Source organism: Misgurnus anguillicaudatus, chromosome 2, assembly GCF_027580225.2.
Source record: "Misgurnus anguillicaudatus chromosome 2, ASM2758022v2, whole genome shotgun sequence".
In the NCBI taxonomy this organism is placed as follows: domain Eukaryota; kingdom Metazoa; phylum Chordata; class Actinopteri; order Cypriniformes; family Cobitidae; genus Misgurnus; species Misgurnus anguillicaudatus.
In genome coordinates, this window is record NC_073338.2 from 735,845 (window position 1) to 763,503 (window position 27,659).

Sequence of the window (27,659 nt, forward strand, 5' to 3'; positions counted from 1 at the left end):
ACACGGGACGACGCGTCAAAGCGATGCTGAGAAACGCGCTGTACATCCCAACATATCCACAGGACATTTTCTCTGTGAAAGCAGCCACATCGAATGGAGCAACGGTGATCTTCAAGGAAGGGAAGAACGTTCTGCTACATAAAGACGGTACCAAATTCCCCATACATGTGCACGACAAACTGTATTATTTGCACACAATAAACAATGAATGTGTTGAACATTGTAAGAAGTGTTATGATTTGCAGACATGGCATGAAATATTAGGGCACTGCAATCATGGGGATATAATTAAATTGGAGAAAGTTGTTGATGGTATGCAAATTAAGGGTATGGGTAAACCTATCCCACGTTGTGAAATTTGCACACAAAGAAAGTTTGTACAAACTAGAAATAGGGGGCCAGATGCAAGAGCCAAAGCAGCCCTGGAAATGGTACATACAGATTTAGCAGGGCCTATCGACCCAACATCTAGAGACGGTCACAAGTATGCAAGTATCTTTCACAGATGATTACTCTAGTGCAGTGTTTGTTTAATTTTTGAAAAACAAGAGTGATACAGTGACTGCTACAGAAAAATTCCTTGCTGATATGGCTCCATATGGACAGGTCAAAAGCATAAGGTCTGACAATGGTACAGAATTTACAGGAAAGGAGTACCAGGCATTATTAAGCAGAAATTGTATTAGACATGAGACCTCAGTGCCATACTCTCCACACCAGAACAGTACGGCTGAGCGGAACTGGAGAACATTATTTGACATGGCTAGATGTATGTTAATAGAAAGTGGGTTACCGAGAACATTGTGGACGTATGCAGTCCAGACAGCTGCTGTAGTGAGAAACAGATGTTTCAATAATCGTACTAAACAGACAGCTTACTTTATGTTGACAGGTAGACAGCCTAACATTTCAAGGATGCAGAAATTTGGAGTACCATGCTATGCTTACATACATGACAGAAGAAAGTTAGGAAAGTTGGACTCAAGATGTGAGAAGGGTATTTTTGTTGGATATGACAAGAATAGTCCGGCTTACATGATCTACTACCCTAACAGCAAGAAGGTACAGAAATGCAGACTAGTGGAGTTTATATCCAAAAGTACTGAGCCCATACTGATTGATGATGATGATGGTTTTAAGACCAGGAACAATCCTGAGAATCTGTAAAATCAGAATCAGATGTTAGTTCACAAAGTACTCAAGAACCAGTAGTGTATGACAACCAAACACAACAGAAAGACGATGAACCTGAAAGGAGAAATCCTGCAAGAGACAGGAAAAAACCAACCTATTTGGGTGATTATGTTTGTGGTATTGAAGGTGATGTGACTAATATTGATTACTGTTACAGACTTGTGTGTAATGTGCCCCAAACCTACAAACAAGCTGTAACATCAGTAAATGCAAATGAATGGGTTAAAGCTATGGATGAGGAAATTGAGTCACTGAGAGAAAATTGTACATTTACCCTGACCAACCTGCCTGATGGTAAAGAAGTAGTGGGGGGAAAATGGGTCTATGCAATTAAGAAGAACAGTGATGGATCAGACAAGTACAAAGCACGATATGTTGCTAAAGGGTACAGTCAAGAGAAAGGTGTTAACTATGATGAGACTTTTTCTCCTACTGCTAGCATGACTAGTATCAGAGTGATGATGCAAAAAGCAGTACAGGAAGATTTGATTGTCCATCAGATGGATGTAAAAACTGCATATTTACATGTGCCACCAGGTGACGATTCGCGAGGGCGGAACCAAAAGTATGGAAGGTGGGTTCCGCCCGACGATAGTTCCGCCCGGACGACTGATTCTGAACACCGGAATTTCCGGGGTTTCCCCGAGGGCGAAATCAGGCCATACTATGCACAGGTGCGATCGATTAATGCAGCGATTGCTGATAGGATAATGAAGAGGGAAAGGAGAGTATAAGAAGACCATTGAAAACTCAAACGGGGTGCTTTTTGGTGCGTTTGATTACTGCTGTGCAGAGCTGTGTACGTGCTGTACACTGTTCCCTTAGGGAAGGAAGCGGGAGCCGTTGATGGTGTAACTGGAAGGAAAGAGAAGAGAGGTGACTGGGTGAAGTGTGATTATAATACTGACGTGATAGGATCGAGTCAACAGTGAGGGAGTTACAGAGCATCTGTGAAGAGCTGGGCATGTGAGTACCGCATACAACGCTGCTAGTGTTTGCGATGAGGTGTACCCGAAGCGGGTTGTGAGTGTGGTGCTGTATAGCGGCCCTACGGGGAGAGAAAGCATAGGTGAGCCGGGAACTAACATCTAGGCGAGTGGGAGATCTCTGCTCGGAGTTCGCCCCCGCTTTCACGTGAGTACCACTGCCATCAGTTATATGGAGTATGTTTGCTGCCAGCTTGTGTGTCTAAAATAGGTTTGGAAGTTTCCTCGACCGAGCGACCGGCCCCACCGGACGAGCACAGGGTGGGCGAGCCGAGCGAGGCGTAGTCCATACGACGAAGAGGTCCCACGGTCACTACTACTATCCTCTCCTTTTTGGTGTGGAAATTGTACCCAACGAATCCCCTCTCAGGGACCTTGGTCGAGCTGAGCACCTGTTTGGAGTCACGTAACGTGTGAAAATTGCTGTGGGTGAGTCTGGACTTTACTTTGTGGGTGTGTGCACTAAGAATTGCTGTGTGTGCTGTGTTGGTAGAACCAGGTGCCGCCCTCAGTCCAGGAGTATCCTTGGGAGGACACCAGCGCGTTGTGGTCACCCCAGCAGAAGGAGAACCAATCTGGGAGGTGGGACCTCCGGTACGTCAGCCGTGATCCATACTCATCCCGAGCGTGGGCAGTAGGGAATCCCAGCGGGCGGCCGTGTGAGTAAACGAAACGCACGACACCTGCTGTGTGGCGCTGGGGGTCATCCCGTAGTGCAAGTGCACGCGCATCCATCATCCCCGTACGGAGCCTCGTCGAGAGTTCGCCCCAGTCAGTACCCCCAAGACCAGAGTGGAGGGGAAGGAACTAGGGAAGCGTTCAGGCCGTACGCATCATACCCGGCGCCCCCTGGTGTGTAGCCTTGTGGATCCACTGCCCCCGAAACACGTGTTGGGTAAGACGACCATTCAATATCTTACCTGTGTGGTGCAACTTACCTCTGCCTTTTAGGCCGCTGCGAAGAGGAACGTACAAGACCCAGTGCATTAAACCTCTTACCTTTGTGTGCAATATCTTACCTGTGTGGTGCAACTTACCTCTGTCTTCTAGCTTGCTGTGAAACATAACGTACAAGACCCAGTGTATTGAGCCTCCTACCTTTGTGTGCAATACCTTACCTGTGTGGTGCAACTTACCTCTGCCTTTTAGGCCGCTGTGAAGGAGGAACGTACAAGACCCAGTGTAGTAAGCCTCTTACCGTTGTGTGCAATACCTTACCTGTGTGGTGCAACTTACCTCTGCCTTTTAGGCCGCTGTGAAGAGGAACGTACAAGACCCAGTGTATTGAGCCTCCTACCTTTGTGTGCAATACCTTACCTGTGTGGTGCAACTTACCTCTGCCTTTTAGGCCGCTGTGAAGGAGGAACGTACAAGACCCAGTGTAGTAAGCCTCTTACCGTTGTGTGCAATACCTTACCTGTGTGGTGCAACTTACCTCTGCCTTTTAGGCCGCTGTGAAGAGGAGCATAAAAGACCTAGTGTATTAAGCCTCTTACCTGTGTGTGAAATACCTGATCTGTGTGGTGCAGCTTACCTTTGTCTTCCAGCCCGCTGTGAAGAGGAACGTACAAGACCCAGTGTAGTAAGCCTCTTACCTTGCGTGTAATACCTACCCTGTGTGGTGCAGCTCACCTCTGTCTTCTAGCCCGCTGTGAAGAAGAAGGTAAAAACCCCAGAGTGTTGACCCTCTTGCTCCTGTTGAAAATACTTTACCTGTGTGGTGTAACTTACCTTTGTCCCCAGCATGCTACGAAGAGGAGCACAAAGGTCCCAGCGAGACAAACCTCTTTACCCCTGTCTGGATCACCTTGCCTGCGGACTTCATCCATCTGGTTCCTCCGGCACGGCCCGAAGGGGATGCCAGGAACCTCAAGGGGCAGAGAAGGACACAAGTACCTCAGACCGGTGACAGGAATAGGTATCGACGAAAAACTTCAAACACAGCACTAATTAGACTTTCCTGTTTTGCCTCCAGGAGAAGCGGAGGGCGCCACGGATAGCAGGGTCCCTCTGGGGAAGGAGTCCTAGCCCCCGCTGCACTGGAAGTGGTCCTGGAGACCAGAAGAAGAGTTGCTTTTAAATTGCCCTTCCCCCTTTTCTTTTAAATATTTAATAAAGTGTTATTTTAATATTAGTATACTTGTCTGTCTGGTCATTGGGGTGGTCTTGGGAACCTCCTCGAGGTGGAAACTAGGAAGGGGCGTGACCTTGTTTAGCTATCTTTGGGTCCGCCCCGGCCTGTGACACATGCACCAATAGAATGTGAGATTTATATGGAACAGCCAGAGGGTTATAAGGTGAAATCTCAAAGCAATGAAAAATTGGTGTGTAAACTTGAAAAATCATTGTATGGACTTAAACAGTCTGGCAGAAACTGGAACAGAATGTTACATGATTATCTATGTGAAAACAAGTTTGTTCAAAATCCAGCAGATCATTGTGTGTACACAAAAGTAACAAAAACTGAGAAAGTTTTCATAATTATTTGGGTTGATGACTTGATTATTGCTGCCAGTGATATGAATGTGCTTAAAGATGTGAAAGAGATGCTCATGTTAAAGTTTAAAATGAAGGATTTAGGAAAACACATTTTCTTGGCATAAAGGTGACACATTTCACCTTTGAGCAAGGTGTTGATTTTGTCAAAATGTCACAACATGTGTATGTTGAGAAACTACTTGAAAAATTTGACATGCAAAACTGTAAACCCAGATCTGTCCCTTGTGAGCAAAAACTGAATTACACAGAAGATGCTGATGTAATGAATGATGCCAGGAAATACAGGGAAGCTGTAGGCAGCTTAATTTACCTGGCAACATGTACAAGGCCTGATCTAAGTTTTGTAGTGAGTAAATTAGCACAATATTTTAATGAGCCAACCATAGAACAGTGGAATACTGTAAAGCATGTTTTAAGATATTTGCAAGGCACGAGAGACAAAGAACTGTGTTACATAAAAGGTGCAAAGGAAAACTTTATACATGCATACAGTGATGCAAATTGGGCAGCCGATGTCATTGACAGACGGAGTACAACAGGTTATTGCATTAGCCTAAATAGAAATGGTCCATTGGTCTCATAGAAGACCAAGAGACAGCCTACTGACATTGATGGTGTAATGGTGTAATCTATGAAGACAATCAGGGTGCTATAGCTTTAGCAAAAAATCCTGTGTACAGACAAAGATGTAAACATGTTGACATCAAATATCATTTTGTGAGGTCAGTGATTAATGAAGGCAGAATGAGTCTGAAGTACTGTCCAACTGAAGAAATGTTTGCTGATGTACTTACTAAACCAGCAACAAAGCTTAAGTTGATGAAATTTAATTTGTTTATGTTTGGTGTATGAACTTTGTATATATATGCTTGGAAATGATGAAATTAACAATGTGAGAGCAAGTGGGGGTGTTGACATCTGTAAATTGTATGCTCTCATTTGTATTTGTATTTGTATTTTTGTTTATTTTCTGTTTGGGACAGGCAACCCAGTCACATTGCGAGTGGTCATGTGACCTAATTAATGACTGAGTGAAATCAGGTGTTTATTTTGTTTTAATAAAAATGCGCCAGTCAGAGCGACTGCGTGGCTGATAAAGTGAAACGTATCTTCTTTTTGTCTTATTTAAAACGCACTCTGTTAACACTTGTTTATGTTAATTAGCTTATACGAGCTACTTTAATTAAAACAGCTTATAAGGGCTGTGGTGAGTTGAACAGAGCGAAGACTTTACAGTGGAAAGAAAACTGCATTGTATTGCTCCAGCGTCACATTGTGTAAACTGCATTTATAGTAAGGAAGTGCACATATGCCTCCGAAGCTTCCGTGTCATCATCGTGCCTGTCGTACCCTAGTTTAAACAATACATGTCGCACAGTGTGATAAGTTAATGATCTTATAAGAGGGCAAAAATCCTGCAGTGTATTCCGGGCTTAAGAGGGCTCAGCTTAAGGGGGTTGCGTGTGCAGCACAGTCCTTGGCTGGGGCCCTCATAAGTTCATGGGCCCTTAGAATCGTCCTAACCCCCCCCCCCCTTACGGCGCCCCTGGTTACGCTCACTGAGTGGCAAAAGACAGCGGCAGCATTTGAGTACAGCGTGACATCGACGAAAAAAAGGTGAAAACTCGTCGAAATGGGAAACAGCTGTTGTGTGATAGACTGTACTAACAGATTAACAAGAATTCAGAGCTATCATTTTACAGACTGACAAATAACACCAAAGGAGAAGTAAATTGATCGTTCATGCCAACGTCCACAGACCACGTGGGTTGATAAGTTGCTAGGGTCAATATCAAGCAGAGGTTTTACTTTCTCCTTAATCAAATCAAATCAACTTTATTTCTATAGCACTTTACAGCAGCCACAAGGTGTCCAAAGTGCTTCACATCAGATACAAATAACACATCAATTAAAGACACAACATACAAATAAAGGAAAGAAAGCAAAAATTATAAAACATAGAAACACTAAGCTATAATTACTTAATCATCAAGTTACACCACTACTGCGTATCAAATGGCAATTTAAACAAATACATTTTAAGTTTGGTTTTGAAAAGGGCAACCTCGGTTATAGTACGCATGTCAGGGGGGAGCTTATTAGGACAAGCAACAGCAAAAGCCCTATCGCCCCACTGTTTATACTTCGATTTAGGGACTTAAAAGTATTTTTTCAAGTATTTGTATTTTATCTGTGTTTTTCTTTGGAAAACATACATTCAAAAGCATATTATCAGAAATTTTTATTTATTAAATTTCATAAATACACGTGTTTGTTTTACATTTAATATTTAAGTACATTAACACACTTTTATTCAAGTGAAAGTACACAATTTTAATGTAATTAGGTATTATATAAATTGCAATATGCAATATTAAAGAATACACATTTTAATTCTATGCTTTAGACTGTGTAGTGAAGTACAATTTTACCCAATACAAACACCCTAATAAAGCACAGATGCTTTGAAAATGTTACTAATGTAACTAAGTATTGTCCAACTCTGCTATCAAGTCCAACTAAATTCAATTTATGCTGATAATAGTTAGTTTTACTGGCATTCGCGCCGCAGCCGCTATGAAAGCCAGCCATTTTGTTGAAGGTTAGCCACTCAACGGGCGCGAGTTCTGGCGTGGTCACGTGGAAAAGTGACGTCAATGCATTCCCTCTATAGCTGACAGGTATCTGCAGATATGTTTACCCGAGTTTGTCAGTCTGTATCACCCAACATGTTTTGCATTCACACGTGAAAAACTGTCTTTTAGATTATGGACAAAATGCCGCTTCAGCATGCTAGAGCCCCAGACACGTGACACAATGATCGTGGCCATCCCGGGGAGCGATGAACACACGTCATCCAGAAACGGAGCACGGCCGGAATGACATCTTTAAAAAGACGGACCCAACCGTGACACTAACGAGTGGCTGTCTTCAAAAAGACACAAAGCTCGAACGTGTAACTTTTTTAGAGGAAATCACTCTTTCAGTGCTGAGTTTGTGAAACACACAGCGGCGAGGCAACGCACACACTCAACTCAAGTTCAAACTGAGAAAAGTAAAGAGATGGAAACTGTGAAGATTCCGCTGTGGTGCTGAAGTCCAACCAGTGTATTTCCTGGAGTTTAGAGAGCTTCTCATGAGCAGAGATCCTGCCGGCTTTCGAAGCAAATAAAGCTCATTTGGTATTATGCACCTGCTGCTTATATATGCACCTGGCGGGGCGGTGCCGGCATTATGCAAATACCTGCATGCCAAGTTCATTGGCGTTTTGTTAGTTTCTCGAAGTACATAGGTCCCCGTGGAGCGGTTCCCAATTCATATGTCACAACGTGCCGTTGTAGTGACCCACTGAAAGGGAACATCACATTTATATGAAATGTACATTTTTTTCAGTAAACCGATTTTTGGATTAAATTGATTTTTGTTACTCTTGCAGTAAACTATGAATAATGACTTTTTACAGAGATTCATTGTTACATCTATGACTTAGATTTAAAAAAAAAGATTAGTAGATCCTTTTCCTTGAGGGCGTTTGTATCAAGTCGCGCTCAAGTTTATTTTAAATCTAGGCGCATCTAAAACAAAATTCGTGTTCACGGCGATAGCTTTTTATACAAATTACGCGAGTGGGGCTGCTGTGAGTGCAGGCAGCATAGGGACAGCAACCTTCAACCCGGTGGCGTGACAACACCGGCCCTCGTGGCCAAAACAACAGACCGGCCCACCGGGAATTTCTTCCAGTCCTCCCAATGGCCAATCTGGGCCTGGAAGGAGGCAGCAATGACAGCAGAGAGTTACAAGTGGGTCCAAAGAAAAACACAGTATTGTAAACGTTATTATAATTTCTTTATATAACTGTAATGGTTTTGGAGAGGCAGTGGCTCAGTGGTTCATGTAGGTTGTCTACAAACCGGAAGGTTGGTGGTTCAATCCCCGGGTCCACCGGACCAAGTGTCGCGATTTCCTTGAGCAAAATACCTAACCCCAGCTGCTCCCGACAAGCTGGATGGCGCCTTGCATGGCTGACACCACCGTCGGTGTATGAATGTGTGAGTGAATGGGTAAAGCGCTTTGGATGGCCATAGGTCTGTTAAAAGCGCTATATAAATGCAGTCCATTTACCATTTGTCTTGTGTTTTTCCAGCTGGTTTTTGCACGATCAGCAACCGGCCGGTTTTTGTATTTTTTCGGCCAATTTTTCCGGAAGTGCACCCGCGTGCAAAGACTACATTTTTATCATTCGCAAACATGTCTTTTGTGTAAAAGCATTTCGAAATCTGTGCGCAGGACATTAAGATTGCAAGCTGCAATATCTGTAAAGGACAAGTTAATTGCGGAGATTAACAACAGTAGGCTACATTCGCAGGGCTCTCAAGTCTCATGCATTTACTGTGAGATACACGCACACTCACACCTTATATTTCTAAGAGACTGATAACTTTTCCTACTATATACAATTAATGGACGAGGCGCAGGGAAGTTATCTGTCGAGTTTAGCTGTCTCGAATTTTTCTCGCGCTCCTCTGATGTCAATCACGTGGATGCGCGGTGCGTGCACGCACAGAGTGAAAGTTAGAAGAGCAAGATCCGACAATGCTGTAAATAATCTTGAATATAGCCAAAAACGTGTTAAATTATGCTTGATTTGTTAAAAAACTCCCCAGCTGCTTTGCAATCAGAAGCTTTAACTTACCTGACTCTAACGTAGAGGCTTCCTGAAATGAATGAAAGGACCAGAGATGTATTTCATTATTATTGCCATGTAGTACTAAACATGTAACCTTATCTCTCTCCAAACCTCTTACACTCTGAGGCTATTTTGGGGATTTTCGCCTGGCTTTGGCCTACCCAATTTCAAAAGCTTCTCATACCCACAAGCAGAGGTGCACATACAAAAGTTTGGTATCATTTTACAGGAAACCCTTTGAAATTACATAAAACACTGTTAAAAGGGCTCAACATGGTTGTATGTGTTGTCAGTCCTCTAATAAACACAAAAATAAATAGGCGCTTTTTGATGTTTTTTTTCTAAAGTCTGTATTTAAAAGTGTATAACTCTGGCCCTGAGTGGTAACGAAACCTGCAGACAGTTTTGTTTGATTCCCGCAATTGCCAGCTTACAGGGGAAAAAAGAATTTTTTCTCTATCATAATAAATGCAAAAGTTATTTTACTCCAACTGATGGGAGGAATAATACGCTTTTGGTATACAATTTCTGCCAAAAACCATTTGAAGTGCTCCCATAACCACATACAGTGGAATAAATGCAATATCTTTATATAATTTTGCAGAAAACCCTTTGAAGTTACATAAAAAGCTGCTGTTTGTGACAAATATTGTTATTTATGTGTTTTTTTATATGATAAAACACCAAATTTTATTTTTTAATGTTGTAAATACTGTCTCTGATAGTGTATAACTCTGGTTCTGGGTGCTCTAGCAGACTGCAGACAGTTCTGGTTGTTACCAGCAGCAGACAGTAAACACCCAAAAAAAGAATGAACTCTTTAACTCTTTCCCCGCCATTGACGAGATATCTCGTCAATCAAGAGAAAACGCTTCCCCGCCAACGACGAGTATTTCCGTCTTTCCGCAATACCGCTATTATCCACTAGGTGGCGCCCTTCCGCAACTTTTTAAACCCGGAAGTATTGCCCTATGGCAAGCTGCTGCATGTTCGTGTCTGTTTTAAAGATCGCTCTGAATGGGTTGCACCTGTGCATTGGAATGTAGTTCAGGAAATTAACCAAGCCAACGCTCAGAAACCACCACCTAGCGGGTGCCCCATCGATCGCACGTTTGTCCCACCCAAATTCAGATGACACCTCATCCAATGGGTACACATCTCTCCCAGCTCAGGACATCCAGGTATTAACACTGCACTACAAAAGCTGAGAAACAAATTTTGGTGGCAATCTATGCATGAGGATGTTTCCACGTTTGTCAATGCTTGTATCACATGCGCAGCTAATAAATCTCTCCACCAATCCCCGGCAGGTCTTCTTCAGTCCCTGGAAATACCCAAAAGGCCCTGGTCTCATATTGCTGTAGATTTTGTCACTGATTTACCCCTCTCCCAAGGTAATACCATAATCCTTACAGTCGTTGACCGTTTTTCTAAAGCCTGCAGATTTGTCCCCATGCCCAAACTCCCGTCAGCTCTAGAAACAGCTGAACAACTGGTACGTCACGTTTTCAGATATTACGGACTCCCTGAGGATATTGTGTCGGACCGTGGACCCCAATTCACATCTAGGGTATGGAAAGCCTTACATCCGGATATCACCCACAGTTTGTTTCTTACCTTGGGCCGAATACGCACAGAATTCCATCACTAAAACTGCTACGGGTCTCTCTCCCTTCCAATGTATACTCGGGTTCCAACCGCCTATGCTCCCGTGGGATGACGAGCCATCAGAAGTCCCTGCTGTGGATGAGTGGTTTAACAAAAGTCAAGAAACCTGGAAACAAGCTTACGTTCATCTTTCACGTGCAGTCAGAAGATCCAAGAAACAGGCAGATCAGTGCAGATGACCACAACCTTCATACAAACCAGGTCAATTCGCATGGCTCTCCACCAAAGACATCCGGCTTCGACTACCATGCAAGAAACTAAGTCCCATGTATGTAGGTCCATTCAAAATCATAAAACAAATTAATCCTGTCTTTTCGTCTCCAACTGCCTGCTAATTATCGTATCTCCCCCACTTTTCATGTTTTCCTGCTCAAACCCACAGAGAATCCGGGGACGGCTGTAGAGTCTCAACGGGACCCCCCCACTCATCGTGGATGGTGAGGAAGCCTTCCTGGTACACGAGCTCTTAAACTCCAGATGGCGAGGATCCAACATCCAGTACCTGGTAGGCTGGGAGGGGTACGGCCCGGAGGAGAGATTGTGGGAGGACGCTAAGGACATCTTGGATCCAAATCTCATAACTGTCTTCCACAGGTCTCATCAGAATAAGCCGGCCCCTCGCCCCCGTGGCCGTCCGAGGAAAAACCCGTCCCTGGGGGGGGGGGGTTCTGTTACGGATGTCAGCGCAAACGGCCCCGGTGTTCAAACATCACATTCACCCGACTTCTAACTTGAACTACATTTCCCACTATGCCACACACACCGCTGAATACACTCCACCTGTCGCTCAACATCCTGCCTATATACCTGGGACACACACAAGCGCTCTTTGCGAAGTCTTGTTTTGGCCCGTGCAGCACTACTGAGCGTTATTTCCCTGTTTTCCCCGTGTTTTGTTTCCCTGGTGATCACTATTGGACTGCCTTTCGGATTATTGATGTTTAGCTGCCAGCCTCAACCTTGGACTGTTTACTTGTTTACGATTGCTCTCTGCCTGCCCCTATACTGGACTGTGTTAATGACTACGATTGCTCTCTGCCTGCCCCGATACTGGACTGTGTTAACGATTACGATTGCTATCTGGCTGCCCCAATCCGTGTCTGTGTTTACCTTCCTGTCCAACCTTTACATTGCATTGCCTTTGTTTAAACTGCTGTGTGATACTAATAAAGATTTGCAAATGGATCCACACTCCCCTAACAGATGTTATCTCACTCCAAACTTGTGGTGATACAGGTTGGGTTGGCAGGACGAATGTGTGTCTTGGATGTGTTTTCCATATCTTTTGAGGTTTCCTTCCATTTAATTGGGTACCCTTATGTTTTATTTATTACTTTTGGTTGGGTTGAAGATTGCTGTCTGTGAATGGTAACCTGTTTATTAAATTTCTGTATCTCTAAAGTGTTTTTGTTTTGTTATGTGATTGAAGGAAACGGTTGATACACAGATTTGCTAAACCATTTCAATTGACTCTCTGATTTAGATTATTGAGAAACTAATACTTATTTTGAATACTGTGTTTGTTGTGTAATGGTTGGTTTCTGAACTATCAAGGAAACATGATATCTAATTGATCAGAATTAATCTGGTCTGGCGCCCGAACTTCACATAAATTTTTTTTGGGACTCTTATTATGTGCTAAAACGCCAATTTGGGACGACCACCGTTACATAAGTGGCGCCCAAACAGGGACCTGAATTACTGAACTATTGAATGTGCATTATTGAACTTTAACCACTGAATATTGAACTGTTGAATGTGAATTATTGAACTTTAACCACTGAATGGAACCATTGAATGTGAATTACTGAATTATGTGATTATTTTTTTTTGCTATGTGAATATTGTCTTGAATTGTGTCAACTTTGAAATCACATAAGCCAATGAAAATTGACTATGAATATTGATTGTGTGTGAACTGTTTGAAATGATGTCTGAAAAACAGCATGGACATTTTAAACATTGACCCATTTTTTTGATATTTGGTGCAACCACTGTGTTGTTTTGGATGTGTAAATCTCTTTTGAATTATGGGAACTTTGAACTATCTCAGGTCTGCTTAACTTTTTTGTTGAATGGGTAAAAGTGTGAACATTTAGGCACTGTGAAAATAGTGAATTGTAAATAGACAATGGCTGAATCCGAAATCGCATACTTACTGTGTAGGTACTGAATTTCACTGGGTACCTACTTAACGTGCGCTAAGACAGTACCTACGTTCGGGTTAAGTATGGACAGTATCCGCCATATTGACGTTATCATGTGACATATGACGTAGTAGACTTGTTCGAGTTCATGTGGAACCACAAGAATCGACAGGAGATTGACATCACAATACCGCGAGAGCAAAACGAAATCAGTCTTCTCCGTATGATTTCTGGAATCGCTCTCACGGTACTTTGATGTCATCCACCTGTTGGTTCTTACAGCGGTGCATAAACTCGAACAATCCTAAAAGACATGAAAACATATGCGTGTGTATGATGGACAGGTGCACTAACACCTGATTGCATCAGTAACTTGACAACTCTACTACGGTCTCTGTCAGTGTTACAGATATTACATGATTTTGTAGTGGACAAAAATAAGTAAAACAAGCAGGTTGTAATTTAATATCTATTGTCACGTGACAGCTGCTTGAATACAAACTAGACATTACAGGCAATGTGATTATATACATTTTAGTGAAGCAATCTCTTGTATTTACTTAAAACAACAGGAAACATGAATAAAAAAATGAATGAATAAACCATCACAATAAATGAAAATGTATAGAAGTGAATCCCATATGAAACAAAACTTTATTCAAATGTATTTTTCTAACAAACCATCACATATTTACTATCATATCAACACAGCTGTGATACAGCTCTATTTTAATGAATCAGTTTGTGGTATATCCTGGGTCTGTGCGTGAAGTCAGGGTGCTGAGGAACAGTCCTGTGTAACGTATCGAAATTACCCGATTGGCTGGTCTCCGGTCGATTGCTTTCCTTTCCCGTGGCATCATGGTAAAGCTGGGATAGAAGTGTCCATCCGATGCACGCTTCAGAATCTGGGCGGACTCAGTAGGGCATCCGGGGATTTCTCGCCTACTGATTTTATGGATACTGAGGATTCGGACGTACTACTCTGTTCACGTGCTGTTTCCCCTACTACATTTTCAGTAAGTAGGCGGTTTTGGACGATACTTAAGTACACGTGCCTCTGAATCTCGCAAGGTTTCGGACATACTATTCGTTCGCCTACTACTTTTTGCCTACTATATAGTATGGCAGTATGCGGTTTCGGATTCAGCCAATGTTTACAATTATTTTCATTTAAATGAAAAATATGCTTATTCATGTCTCTGTGAATGTGGGAGTTTAAAATTTGTTTTTGTTGAATGGCAATTAATATGTTATTTTTGTAAATCTTGAAAGGCAGTTATTTATTCATTTACATACAAACATACATACATACAAACATACAAGAGATGGCCACTACCCCGCCTCCATCACAATCCACTTTTGTGGATATGGAAGAGTTGGATGCACCCAGCATTTCTACTCCACAGTGGCCACCCAATTCTCAACGACAAAACCCTACCCTTATTGAACATTCTTTTCAAGGTCCTAACTTATATGGTATGCCACCTCCACTTACCACTATCTATGCTGGAACACAGGTGCAGATGTTATCCCCTACCTTCACTTCAGCTGCAGGGCCAACACTCAAATGGAAATCAAATCACAAATAACTCTGTTGCTACAGCAGTTAAAGACAAGTCAAGTTCCAAGAAATCCAAATTCACCCCTGCTGCTACACCTCCTGCCATTGTACCTCAGCAATTAGTTGGACAGGCAAGGCCATCCTTGACAGAGGAGCAAGTTATACATTAATACATGAGGATCTTCAGAAGGAACTCAACCCACATGATACACTTCAGCCATGGTCTCTAGGTCCTCTATATCTCGCTAATGGAAAAGCAGAGGTTTAGGACCTTTAGGATGGTGGAGCCTACAAATCCAGATACACTCTCAAGTTTTCACTATACCTGCTGCTGTCTTGTCCTGATGCCCTTGCCTATGCAATCGTGTTGGGCTTAGATTTCATTTTTTTCAGTGGGTTACAAATTAATGTTACAGACAAAACTTACAATTTCAAGTTATTTCCAGAAGTGAAATATCCGTTCCAACCAAGGAAGGCTACAGTACCTGTAAGACACTCTAAAACCAGGACCCTCAGTTGGTATAACAGTCTTGCCTTACTAAGCTCTGTTCCACCCCCACAGGCTGTATTGTCAGCATCCTCCAACAGAATGGATGAACAGACTCTGATTGATCAATGTACTTCTCAAGGGGTAACATGTCAAACCAATGTAGAAGCCCTCAAAGAGGAGATGCGTAAGGACACTGGAACCCAATCAACCCAAACTATACAGGTATCTGATACGTGCCACTCAACACCAGTGATAAATGACACAGTTTCTAACCCACCATCCAATTCCATGATTAAAGGTGATCATCTTAAATTAACTTTTACTACATTTGGACGACACACAGATGATCTCAACCTCAAAGAAGTCCAGCGTTTCCTTGGACTAGCTGGGTGGTACCACAGATTTGTTGCAAATTTTTCTCAGATTGCTGAACCCCTAAATGTTCTAAAGAAGAAGGGACAGCAATTTGTTTGGTCTCCCCAGTGCGAACAAGCTTTTAACACACTGAAAGCTTACCTCACCTTCGCAAGCAGAAGTTTGAACAAGCCTGAAACAAACTACTCTACAACCGAGAAAGAATGTCTCGCAGTAGTGTGGGCTTTGGAACGGTGGCAGCATTACCTTGAACCCAAGATGTTCACCGTGGTTACAGACCATTCTGCATTACAATGGGTACTAAGCTCGGTAAAAACCACCAACGCTTTATCAGATGGGCTCTGAAATTACAAAAATGTGACTTCGTCATTGAATACAGGAAGGGACAGTTAAATGCAGCATCTGATGCCCTTTCAAGAATTTCCACTCTCCATGGTTGCAACCTGTATGCTGGGAAAACTGATGAAGCCGACTTTCCTATCTCTGGTGCGGTTGTTTGGGAGGAACAACAGAAGGAACCTGAAATCTCAAACATAATCAAAACTCTAGCAGTGAACGACATCCTGAAAGAGAGGTATGAAATCATTGAGGATAAACTTTATCACAAAACTCACCTCACCACGAATCAATTCCAGTACAGAGTATACATTCCTCACAGTCTCATTCCTACTATTCTTCAACACTACCACTCAAGTCCTCTGAGTGGACATGTAGGAATTTTCAAAACCTACAAACGAATCCAAGAAGTGGCTTTCTGGCCAAACATGTGGAGAGATGTAAAAAGTCATGTTAACGATGTACCAAGTGTCAAACTTTGAGGAGTGAAAACCAAAAGCCTGCAGGGAAACTTCAACCAATTACCACTACTCGGCCTAATGAGATGTTAGGGGTAGATATAATGGGACCCTTCCCTTGCAGCACTACCCAACATGAATACCTCCTAGTTTTTGTGGATTACTATTCAAGATGGACCGAATTATTTCCAATGCGGAATGCCAATGCCCAGACTATTGCTACAGTCCTGAGAAAAGAAATCCTGCCCAATGGGGAGTTCCTAACTTCATTCTTTCAGATAGAGGATCGCAGTTTATCTCAACTATCTTTAAGGAGTTATGCAACAAGTGGAACATCACCCCAAAACTAACCACTGCCTATCACCCACAAACTAACATGACTGAGCGAGTCAATCGTGTAATTAAATCCATGATTTCATCCTATGTGGAACAGAACAGTCATAACAAGTGGGACCAGTTCTTACCTGAGCTTCGTTTTGCCATAAACTCTGCAACACAGGAGACAATTGGTATGACCCCTGCGGAACTCCAATTGGGACGGAAGTTGCAGGGACCGATGGATAAAATACTGCAAGGAACCACACTCACCCCAGACCATTCCTAACTATGATGTTATTCAACATCTGGCATCAAAACATCAAAGCTCGGATGAGACAGCTAAGGAGCTACAATAAAAATAGAAGAGGAATTTTCCCTTATCCAGTGCACAAAACAAGTTCAGTGCCAAATTAGCACCAAGATGGAAGGGGCCATACCGCATCATTCAGCAGTTGGGACCTGTAAATTACCAGATTGCGTTGGAATCAACAGGAGAGGACGTCCGCACTGCACATGTCTGCAATCTTAAACAATGTTTTCCAACAGCTAAGGAGATTGAAAAACAAGAAAAAAAAAAACTTGATGAAATGTTCCAAGACACCTCTGACGATGAGGAGTTTCTAGAATTTTAATGACACGTTCTCTTATACAACCATGGGTTGTTTTCCTCTAGGGAGGGGAAGTGTGGCGATACAGGTATCTGCCCCTTTAAATTACACCGTGACGTCATCTGACCCGGAAATAAAGCTCCAAGAGAGTTTAAAAAGGAGCGGAAACTAACCAAAAAGGTGTGTGTGTTGGTGTAAGCGGACGTTATTTGTGAGTACTATTGATTGAGAATAAGTGTAAAACTCTGAGTCTCGGAAGCTGTGTATACTGCGAGCAGTGGAGCAAACTCGGAGTCTCGGAAGCTGTGTATACTGCGAGCAGCGGAGCAAACTCAGAGTCTCGGAAGCTGTGTATACTGCAAGCAGCGGAGCAAACTCGGAGTCTCGGAAGCTGTGTATACTGCAAGCAGCGGAGCTAACTAAGAGTCTCGGAAGCTGTGTATACTGCGAGCAGCGGAGCTACCTCGGAGTCTCGGATGCTGTGGAAACATTAGCAGCGGAGCTAACTCGGAGTCCCGGAAGCTGTGTATACATTAGCAGCGGAGCTAACTTAACGTCTTGGAAGCAGTGTATTACACGGAGTCTCGAAAGAGTGTGATGCCGATGTGAGAGCTCGACGTGCTGTTTGGTTCGTGGGTAACCAGAGTGACAACAGAACAGGTACCACAACCCCTTCCTGATGTGACTAACTTTCACTTCTACGACCTGCAAGTACTTATTCTCTGACGCACCACATAAGAAATACCGCACATAACACCACACCACACATAACACACATATATTTAGATCAATAATTATTTACTATAGTTTTTCCTTTGTGTTTTGTTGGGTTGGCAGGAATGTGTGTCTTGGATGTTTTTTCCATGTCTTTTGAGGTTACCTGCCATTTAATTGAGTACCCTTATGTTTTATTTTTTCAACTTTTGGTTGGGTTGAAGATTGCTGTGTGTGAATGGTAACCCGTTTATTAAATTTCTGTATCTCTAAAGTGTTTTTGTTTTGCTATGTGATTGAAGGAAACGGTTAATACACAGATTTGCTAAACCCTTTCAATTGACTCTCTGATTTTGATTATTGAGAAACTAATACTTATTTTTAAAATCTGTATAAAACCGGGCATGAAAAATCAAGATTGTGCATTCCTAGTTTTGACCCCTTTGCCTGCATTTTGGATTACGTTTTTGGATCACCCTGTTTGGATATGTTTGCCTGCCCTTTTGGGATACTTTAATAAAACTTCTCTGCATATGGATTTGTCTCTCACTCTAACTCACTTTGTGTAAGCAGCCCTTGTTACAGAATACTTAGCCTATACCCGAATCTAGCGGAGGATTATTTATTCCAGCCAGCAGCATGAATCCAGTGTTTTTGCTAATCCAGCTACTGCTCCATTGAGGAGTATGTTCAGGACTTCCTGAATTTAAGCGACCAGGTAGGATTTAATGATGTTGGCACTCAAGGATTTGTTTGATGAAGGACTTAATGAGGATTTAAGTCAGCGAATACCACAAAATGTCTCAACCTGGTCCTTAGAGCGATATATTGACTTTGCATTGTTAATGAGTGGCTCTCCTTTACTGTGGGAATGGTAGATGAAGAGCACTACAGTTCAACCACAACTACTACACAAGAGCCAGCTCATGTTATGTCTGGTTCACAAAAGCCAGTTAAAGCCATGCCTATGTCTGTCTCTGTTTCCAAGAAGGCCGCCACCATGCCTATCTCTGTTTCTAATATGGCCGCCACTAAGCCTGTTTCTGTTTCCAAGATGGCTACCGCCATGCCTGTCCCTGTTCCCAAGATGTCTGCTGTCTTACCTGTAACTGTGCCCAAGATGGCTGTCACTATGCCAGCACCTGTTTTTAAGATGGCTACCGTCATACCTGTACTTGTTGTCCAGAGAGCCATCACCACAACCACACCTATCTTCCAGAGGGCCACTGTCATCCCTGCATCTGCTATCAAGATGGCCGCCGTGCCTTCACCTGAGCCACTGCACAAGATGGCTGTCACACCCAAGTCACTTCACAAAATGGCTGCTTCACCAACCTCTCCAGTTCATGCCAAGACCCGACAATTGATGTCTAGTTTGATGGATGCCCAGTTGATGTCTGTATGGACAGCTAGGATTCTAAGTCCAGTTATGTCCAGTTCAATGGTTCCTTTGGCAATGGAGGTACGTCCTGTGCTTCCTGTATTTGCCATGGCCCTGTGGTGTGTTTGGTCTGCTTTCTGCTCTTCTGTTTCCTCTTCCGTCCTGGCCAGACGACCCGTGACCGTTCTGGCCACACGACCCGTGACCGTCCTGGCCACACGACCCGTGACCGTCCTGGCCACACGACCCGTGACCGTCCTGGCCACACGACCCTTGATCGTATTTTTAGTTAACTGCAGTCTGATTGATATTAATTGGAATGCATAATCAAAAAACTTTTTTTTTTATTTTGGAACCAAACTTTTTATGTCATTAACCCTTACAGTAAACCAATCTTCATTATCTCGCCATTTTTTACCACTATCCTGTTTCATCTTTTTCTCTTACTTGTTGCTGCTTCTTTCATTTTTGGCTGCCAGAACCGCAAGTTTAACGTACAATGCCTATGCCAGTTTGAAACAGGGGGTAAAAGCATCAAGAGCATATGAGCAGAATGAGAGGGGGCCCCACAAAGGGGGATTCAGACATGCAGTTGAGTTACGTTTTATTAATATTAAAATTTTGGATTGATAAAAAATTCAGCCCTTGGAGGCTCCCTCAAATACGGGGCCCCAGGCAATTGCCATATTGCTAAGCCTCAGACTACTAGCATAGTGCTATCTACAGGTGTGGTGTGAAACAGCAGTGAAAGCTTTGTTATTGAATGAGCATTATAAAAAGGACATGAGTGTTTGTATGTGAAATGGTCTAGACATCAAGTTTTTATGGTTTGATTTGGATGTTTGACCTGCTTTTTTGACAACAGTGTTTGATGTCAATCTCGCATCATTATTTGAATATCAATTGACAAATGGTTGCTGTTCGAGCAACTTAATATTTTCACAACTGGAAGAAATTGCTGTCTAAACTGACCTTAAGATTATGTTTTACAGATCAAGCAGTGCTTTAAGTGGCCCAAAAGAGGTGCCGGTACTCTATTTTTGTTTTTGTTTTTTTGCTGACTCGACTCCTCCTATATTGAAGGGGGTTTATATTCAGCAGTCAACAGATGACCATGTAAAAAATAATAAATCCTTTTATAAGTTTGTGGATTTGCTTTAGCTAGAATTAGCTACTGAACATAAATAAAATGTGCAAAAGGTAGATATGTAGATATATTTCCAACATGGTTAAATGCTAAAACTAGTTGTTCAGATAGAAAGAGCTTAAAAAAACCTTTAAAATGACACCAAGACCATGTCTATGTGTTCAAGAATAACAAAATACTGGCCATTTGAAGTCATCACTTTATTTTTATTTTTGTTTTCCATTTTGCGGGTGGTAAAACTACTGTGCGCGTCGTTCAAATTCATTAAATTATCGTTCATTTGTAGTTTAGCAATTAAACTAATTGTATATTACAATTTCAAGAATGTTTTTACTCTGCACATCGCCTGAGGAAACCCGAAGTTGCGTCGAGGGGAACCAAACTGACAGCCGCGACAGCGGAGATTGTCACGTACCTACAAAAGGGTATTGGATAAAGCTTGCGTCAGACCTGCAGCGATATCATTCTGGCTTGGCAGGATGTCAGCCAGCGAGTCCTCTGATTCTGACCTTGTTCTTTTACTACTCAGAGTCTAATACAAGGAGGGCATATTAAGTGTTCATTGTATTTTTATTTTAACTGAGCAGCTATGGTTGCGGATTTCACACACAAACACACACCTCTCCAGACCACATTGACACTGACTGACAGCAGCAAAAGCGATGCAAGCACTTTTAACTTGTAAAACTCAAGGGTGTATGGGTAATGTAGTCTCTGCTCTCGGTGGGACGAATTAGGAAGGGTAGATTGTGAAGGGCGCTCTGAAAAGCGGCAGCACAGCCAAAGGATTAAAACCTCTGATTTAAACAGATGTGCGAATGAGCATTCCGGTACGCTTAAAGCACGTTCTGGATACACGGAGAGGTGGTGGTACGCTCAAGAGCTATATTTGGAAGTGGTGGTATGGAGTACTGGCGCCTACCGGCCCACTTAAAGCACTAAGATCAAGTCTTTACTAACATTTTTTGTCAATTTGATATCAAGGTACCTGCTGGGAGTAGACATTAGGCACTTCCTGATTACATCATACATTTCAAGATATCAAAAATCCATTAAAAATGTACCATCTTTATTGTCTTTAATGCCTATATAATTATTTATAGGCAATTACTCAAGCTTAACTTGACTCAAGCTCCTAGTGACAGCAGTCTGAATCCTGCAAGAGTCATCTTAGTTTGGGAGAAATATCACAGTAAAACACAGTTGTGTGTTAGTGAAGAACTGAGAATGTTGTTGTTATTGTTTTTTCAAAACTCTGGATGAAAAAGCCCCAAGAAACAAAAGCAGCAGAAAACTAAACAGGGTAAAATACAACATTTTATTGATTTTTGATCTGACATCAGATTTAACTGTGATACCTTTATCGTTTCTCTGAACCTTTGTTAGAGTTTTCCCTTCATTACAGCTGTCATTATTTTATATTTTGGATAAACATAACTTTAAATGCAAAGTTTAATCATAACTTTATATTTGAAAAAACATTTTCATTTTCATCAATTTTATTTTGTAGAATATATAATGTAGTTAATCATCTGTCAATAGTCTCTACTGCCCATTTACTTACAGTGGCCTTTTTGAATTTTTTTTTACATTTTGAAGCAGTAGTATTTTCATTATTAGGACATTTAAAAAATGTGGGTGCAGAAATTAATTGAACAATGGAATTTAGAAAAAAACATGGTAAGACAAACCATTAACATTCTTTCCCCACTAGGAAATAAAGCTTCCAAAAGGCCCTGATATGTGTGTTTCTTTCCAATTAAGTGAAATGTGAATATAAGAGGTCTTTCCTCCCTCCTCATGAGTATGTTTACATATTTAAACAACGCCTCTTATATATTGCTCCTCCTTCTATGAAGATGAGTATCCACCTCAATGTCCTAGAAATCCCTCTGTGTCCAGTTGTGTCTCTTGAATACCAACAATTCTAGTACTTGTCATCTTCCGTGTCACTGAGGGCTTCACCACCAGCGACAGATACACTCTGTGCCAGTCTCTTCCGGAAGTGTCCATTGGGCACCTGCCACCCAACGCGTGACCTTGTGCGCACAGATGCGCTGATCGTGTTAGCACGGCCCAGACTGGTGGCCACCGCTGCCTCAAAAGTGAGAGTTTCCATAGGCGCAGAAGTGTCCGGGCTGTGCTCTTCCTCTTGCAGAGCAAGAAATGAATCAGAAGGGTATTGGTGGGCAGATGAACTCAGATATTCATCCACTTTAAAATGTAGGCTCTCCTGCTGTCTCACTCGTTTCTCCTGCTGGTCTTCAGCACTGTTATCCCATATAGCAGGACCACAACAGGCTAACATCTGCTGAATGGCAGGGTCATCGTCATCCTCATTAGTTTGCGGTGAAGACTGCGTGTGACACACTAATGGCGAGTAAGAAATATGAGGACGTGAGCAGGTGGAGGTTTGGGATAGACGACGTTTACCGCTCGGTGTGCTGGACTCTGAGGTGGAGGGAACAGGGCTCTCTGAGCTGTTGCCCTAAAAAGAAATCATATTTAGGACTATGAGTCAAGTAATACAATTTTTAAGTTTTTTTTAAAGTGACTCATAGTGTTCTCCACTGCTAGCCTTGTAATGCACTAATTTCACTCATTAGTCTGACAATTTGATGGTTTATGCAGGTACCTTGTAAAATCACCTGTGATATGATATGCAGCGATTTTCATGCCTAAGTCAGTGACTTGTGTTAAGAAAGCGCCTTTAGAAAGAAATGAATTGAGCTGTTTGTTTACCTGTCTAGTGACACCATGTATCCTCTCTTCACTGGGAGACCGGGAGCGGGGAGATTTACAGTTATCTGGGGACAGTTGCAGCCGCTGCTCTTTGGGGCGCCCACGCACCTTTTCCATGTACTGGGTTTGGTCTGAACGGGAAACTGTTAAAGAGTAATGCAAGATGGTAAATGTCACATAACCAAGGCAGATTAACTACAGTATACAAATTATGTGATGAGAGAACGGATGCATATACATCTATTATGAAATAAACATTTGGGCCATTCCTACAATACAGTAACTTTTATGTCCCCAGTACAAGTTTTGGTATTACCCACAAGGGACAGCTGTTTAATATATGTATTTGCGTTTGAATAGAGCGCGTTACCGCTTCTGGACATTTTTTAATAACACAATGTCCCTCCGTCTTCTTCATTGGATAACTCCTCTCCCTTATGGGCTCATGGGATAGTAAAGAGTCCATAGAATTAACACTTCGGGATCTTGCCAGTAGTAATAGTTCATCCGGGTACTTTTTGCCTTTTGTTTGGAATAGTATGAATTCAGACATACTCCTCGCCTTGCCTACTTCTTTTCACCTACTATATAGTATGGAAGTAGGCGTTTCAGACTGACAACTGTATAACATATTTTTAAGTAAGTTAATACCTAATTGATTGAATGTATAAGCAGGCCAATATGTTTACCATTCAGTTTACATCAAATCAATGTCATGGTTTAGACGTCAAATTGATGTCACATGGACATTTCAATGATATGTGTTTTATTGATATTTACTGAATATGTATTCTTTGTTAGCCTGATTAACATTAAGTAGCCTTTTTCCTAACTGGGGCCTCAAACATGATCCCCTGTCCCCATGGCCAACTGATGTTTATAACACATTCAAATTTACATCAAAAATCTCGGTTTTAACTTCAACAAGTTCATGTAAATTGAAGAGCAGTGGAAAGTCAAGTTACTGTCTTTAAAATTATTAAAAAATTCCATTCATATGCAATGTTGTGTCTAATGTAAATAGTGAAACTGTGTGTAGTGAAATAACTTTTAGATTTACATTTTAGAATTGTAGCAATGACCCATTTCTGTAACACTTTCTATGAAACCTGTATTTATAATGGCAAGTAAGGGCATACTTTATGCCCTATGATGCAGGCATAATAGCTCATAAAAACGTCTCTGTTATGACTAACCGTGGTTCCCTGAGATAGGGAACAAACGTTGCGTCATGAAATTACACTTTGGGGAAGAACGCCACAGCGTTCGCGCATCTTAGGGCCAATCCCATTTCTCTGTCTTACCCCTTACCCTTACCCCTACCCCTTAGTTTTGCACGTTCACGTGAGACTAAGGGCTATCCCAATTCTCGTTTTGATCAAGGGGTAGGGCTAAGGGCAAGTGGTAGATAACCCTTAAAACCAAGAATTTCCGCAAGCTTACTTGAAACCAAGGGGTACCCAGAATACACTGCACAACCGGCAAAAATGGCGGCCAGAGCGTCCAGAGAGTCCCATAAATGTAAGTATTTTCGGCTTAATAATTAATTTAAAAATTACTAACGTCTTGTTTTGTGCTCTGCACAGTCCTGTTCATATATATTTGAATTATGTTCTTAATTTAAATGTTTTAAAATTTCGCTAGTTTGCTACTGATTTGCACAACATTCCCGTATTTGCTGATTTGCACAACATTCCCGTATTTCTCTAACTAGCCATGAATGGACTGCATGCTTGTCTACAGTTTTAACTAAATTCCATTAATGTTAGCAGCGAATTTCGTTTGATATCAGTGCATAACACTACTTGCTTTTTTCCTGTATCACACAGGGACGCCAGAAGAAACTCGGCGGCTGATTCACTTTTGCTTACACTTGCACTCGGCATCTTGGAAGTTTGTGATCAACATTTGTCGCATCTGGTGATGTTGCAGCCAGCAAACGACGATGTATGATGACGTAACCATAACCAAGCGGTGTCTCATTTCATAGGGGTATGTTTTCACCCCTAGCGCTTAACACTTGGTTTTGAGGGACAAGGGCTAGGGGTAAGACAAAGTGGTAGGGGAAGGGGAAGGGGTAAGACAGAGAAATGGGATTGGCCCTAAATAATCGGTAAAACTAGTCTGTCTTATAGGTGGCGAGTGATGACATCCAGAGTGCAACGGAACCGGAGGGTATAAAATGGGGGCGCCAGCAATGCATTACAGCTTCTGGAAATGAAGCGAGCACTACAGGCACAAGGAGTTATGGTAATGAGATGCAGCGTCTCATTCCCTATCTCAAGGAACCGAGGTTAAAGTCGTACCCGAGACGTTCCCTTTCGAGGTAACTTGACGCTGCATCATGAAATGACACTTTGGGGAATGTATGCCCACTATGCCATAAAAATTTGTGTCTGTTCCATTGTGAAGATGTCTTAACACAGATCAGGACATAAGAACCTGGTTACCAGGTAAAGAAGAGAGGTTTCATCACATACATCTTGCATAGAGACCCCAGATAAAAGGGCCTGAGAGGATGCCATACTCCTTGTAGTGTGGGCCTTGATTAGCATAGCTGAAGGCAATCCACGCACATCATATGCTAAAGGGATAGCTTCTATGACCCACTTGCTTATAGTCTGTTTGGAGGCAGGTTGACCCCTATTTAAGGCTCCAAAGCAAACCAAAAGTTGGTCATACTACTCTTATGCCCTAACAGGACATAATAAGTGTAGGTTTTGTTGCTCTGCCAACTTGTGAGGGGGAGGAAAAAAAGCCTCGAGAACCAGTGTCTTAGCCACAGGTCTCGGGTGAAGAATCTTGCCAGGAGTGAACTTCAGACATGAAAAAGAAGCAGAAAATGCCTGAAGGTCACCTACCCTCATAGAGGTGATGGCCAACAGAATTGATCATTTGAATGACAGATGTTTATCTGTACTGAATTCAATATGTTCAAAGGGTGCTGTAGTCATCCATTCTACAACTATCGTAAGGTCCCATGCTGGAACTCTCACTTGAGTAGGAGGCCTCATCCTCAAAGTGCCACACAGGAAACAAACCACTAAGGGATAGGGCAGCTATAGCTGCTGTATATACTCTTAGAGTTGATGGCATAAGACCTGAAGAAAATCTTGTAGTCTTGTAGGAACTCCAGTACTAAAACCACTAGGCAGATAACCGGGTTAATGTTTCTCTCATTACACCAGAAAGTAAAAAACTCTCCACTTTAAAGTATATAGGTTCCTGGTGGATGTAGCTCTATAATAAAGCATGTTCTCAACAACTTCAGCTGTGGGTCACCTTCAGGGGTCATACCCACAATTTCCACATTTCCGGGCAGGGGTGAAATATGGAACCCCCGGCCTGCATTAAAAGGCCCCTCTTCAAAGGAATCTTCAATTGTTTACCTGCTAGGAGAGCTAAGAGGTCTGAGAACCATACTTAGGCCGGCCGGATATGTAAGGAAAAAACGTAGCGGACAATGTCTCAATGTCTATCTCCGCTCCACCATATTTGGTCCATATCTGTTCCACCACCTTGGGGTGGAGTCTCCATTCCCCGGGCTTGCTCCCACATTCTTGGTTCCTGGAATATACATGGCCCTGATGGACAGAAATTTCCCTTGGGCCCATAGGAGAATCTAATCCACCAGTCTGTTCAGAGGGCACAACCTTAGAACTTCCTGGTGATTGATATAAGAGACCACAGACATGTTGTCCATTCTCACAAAGACAATGATGGCCTCTGAGGGCAGGGAGGAAGTGTTTCACTGCCCGAACCACAGTTAACATCTTTAGGCAGTTTATATGCCAAAGAAGATGCTGCTTTCTACACAGGCCTTTCGCTGAACGGCCTTCCTCTACCGCTTTCCAACCTGTGAGGGAGGCATCTGTTGTCACTATTTTCCTGTGACATTGTGCTCCCAATTTCAGACACTGGTTGAGAAACCATAGTTTTCTACATATTTATATGTTCATACGGAACAGATTCCCCTCAGTAAAAACCATAAGCTTTTGAGCCACCACTAAAGAGGTCTCATGTGCAGCAGGCCAAATTGAATCACGTTGGGCGCTGCCGCCATCAGACCTAACAGTCTTTGAAGAACTTTACAATGTGAAGGCAAACTAATATGATCCTGGATCCTTTTGCCAAATATTCTCGGTACATGCAGGGGACAGATGTGCTTTTATCATCATCGAATCCCAGATCACCCCAAGAAACATTGCTTTTTGCTGGGGGTGTTAATCTGCTTTACTTGGTGTTGAGTTGTAACCCCAGATGTTCCATATGACCAAGGATGACATCTCAATGCTGAACTGCACTTGTGGGACTGCGCAACACTAGCCAGTTGTCTATATGCGGA

General features: G+C 42.4%; 1 protein-coding gene across 1 annotated transcript in view; it reads right to left on the reverse strand.

Annotated features, from left to right (window-relative positions):
- Positions 1-21,871: 21,871 nt before the first annotated feature.
- The window catches only part of cacna1eb (calcium channel, voltage-dependent, R type, alpha 1E subunit b), a 372,975-nt gene continuing 367,187 nt past the window's right edge, over positions 21,872-27,659 (reverse strand). Inside the window, exons 45-46 of the mRNA XM_073871730.1 lie at positions 23,315-23,457; positions 21,872-23,060 (exon numbers count right to left, since the gene is read on the reverse strand). Coding sequence (XP_073727831.1) covers positions 22,500-23,060; positions 23,315-23,457 — 704 coding nt within the window. The 3' untranslated portion in view covers positions 21,872-22,499. The remainder of the gene's footprint in view (positions 23,061-23,314; positions 23,458-27,659) is intronic.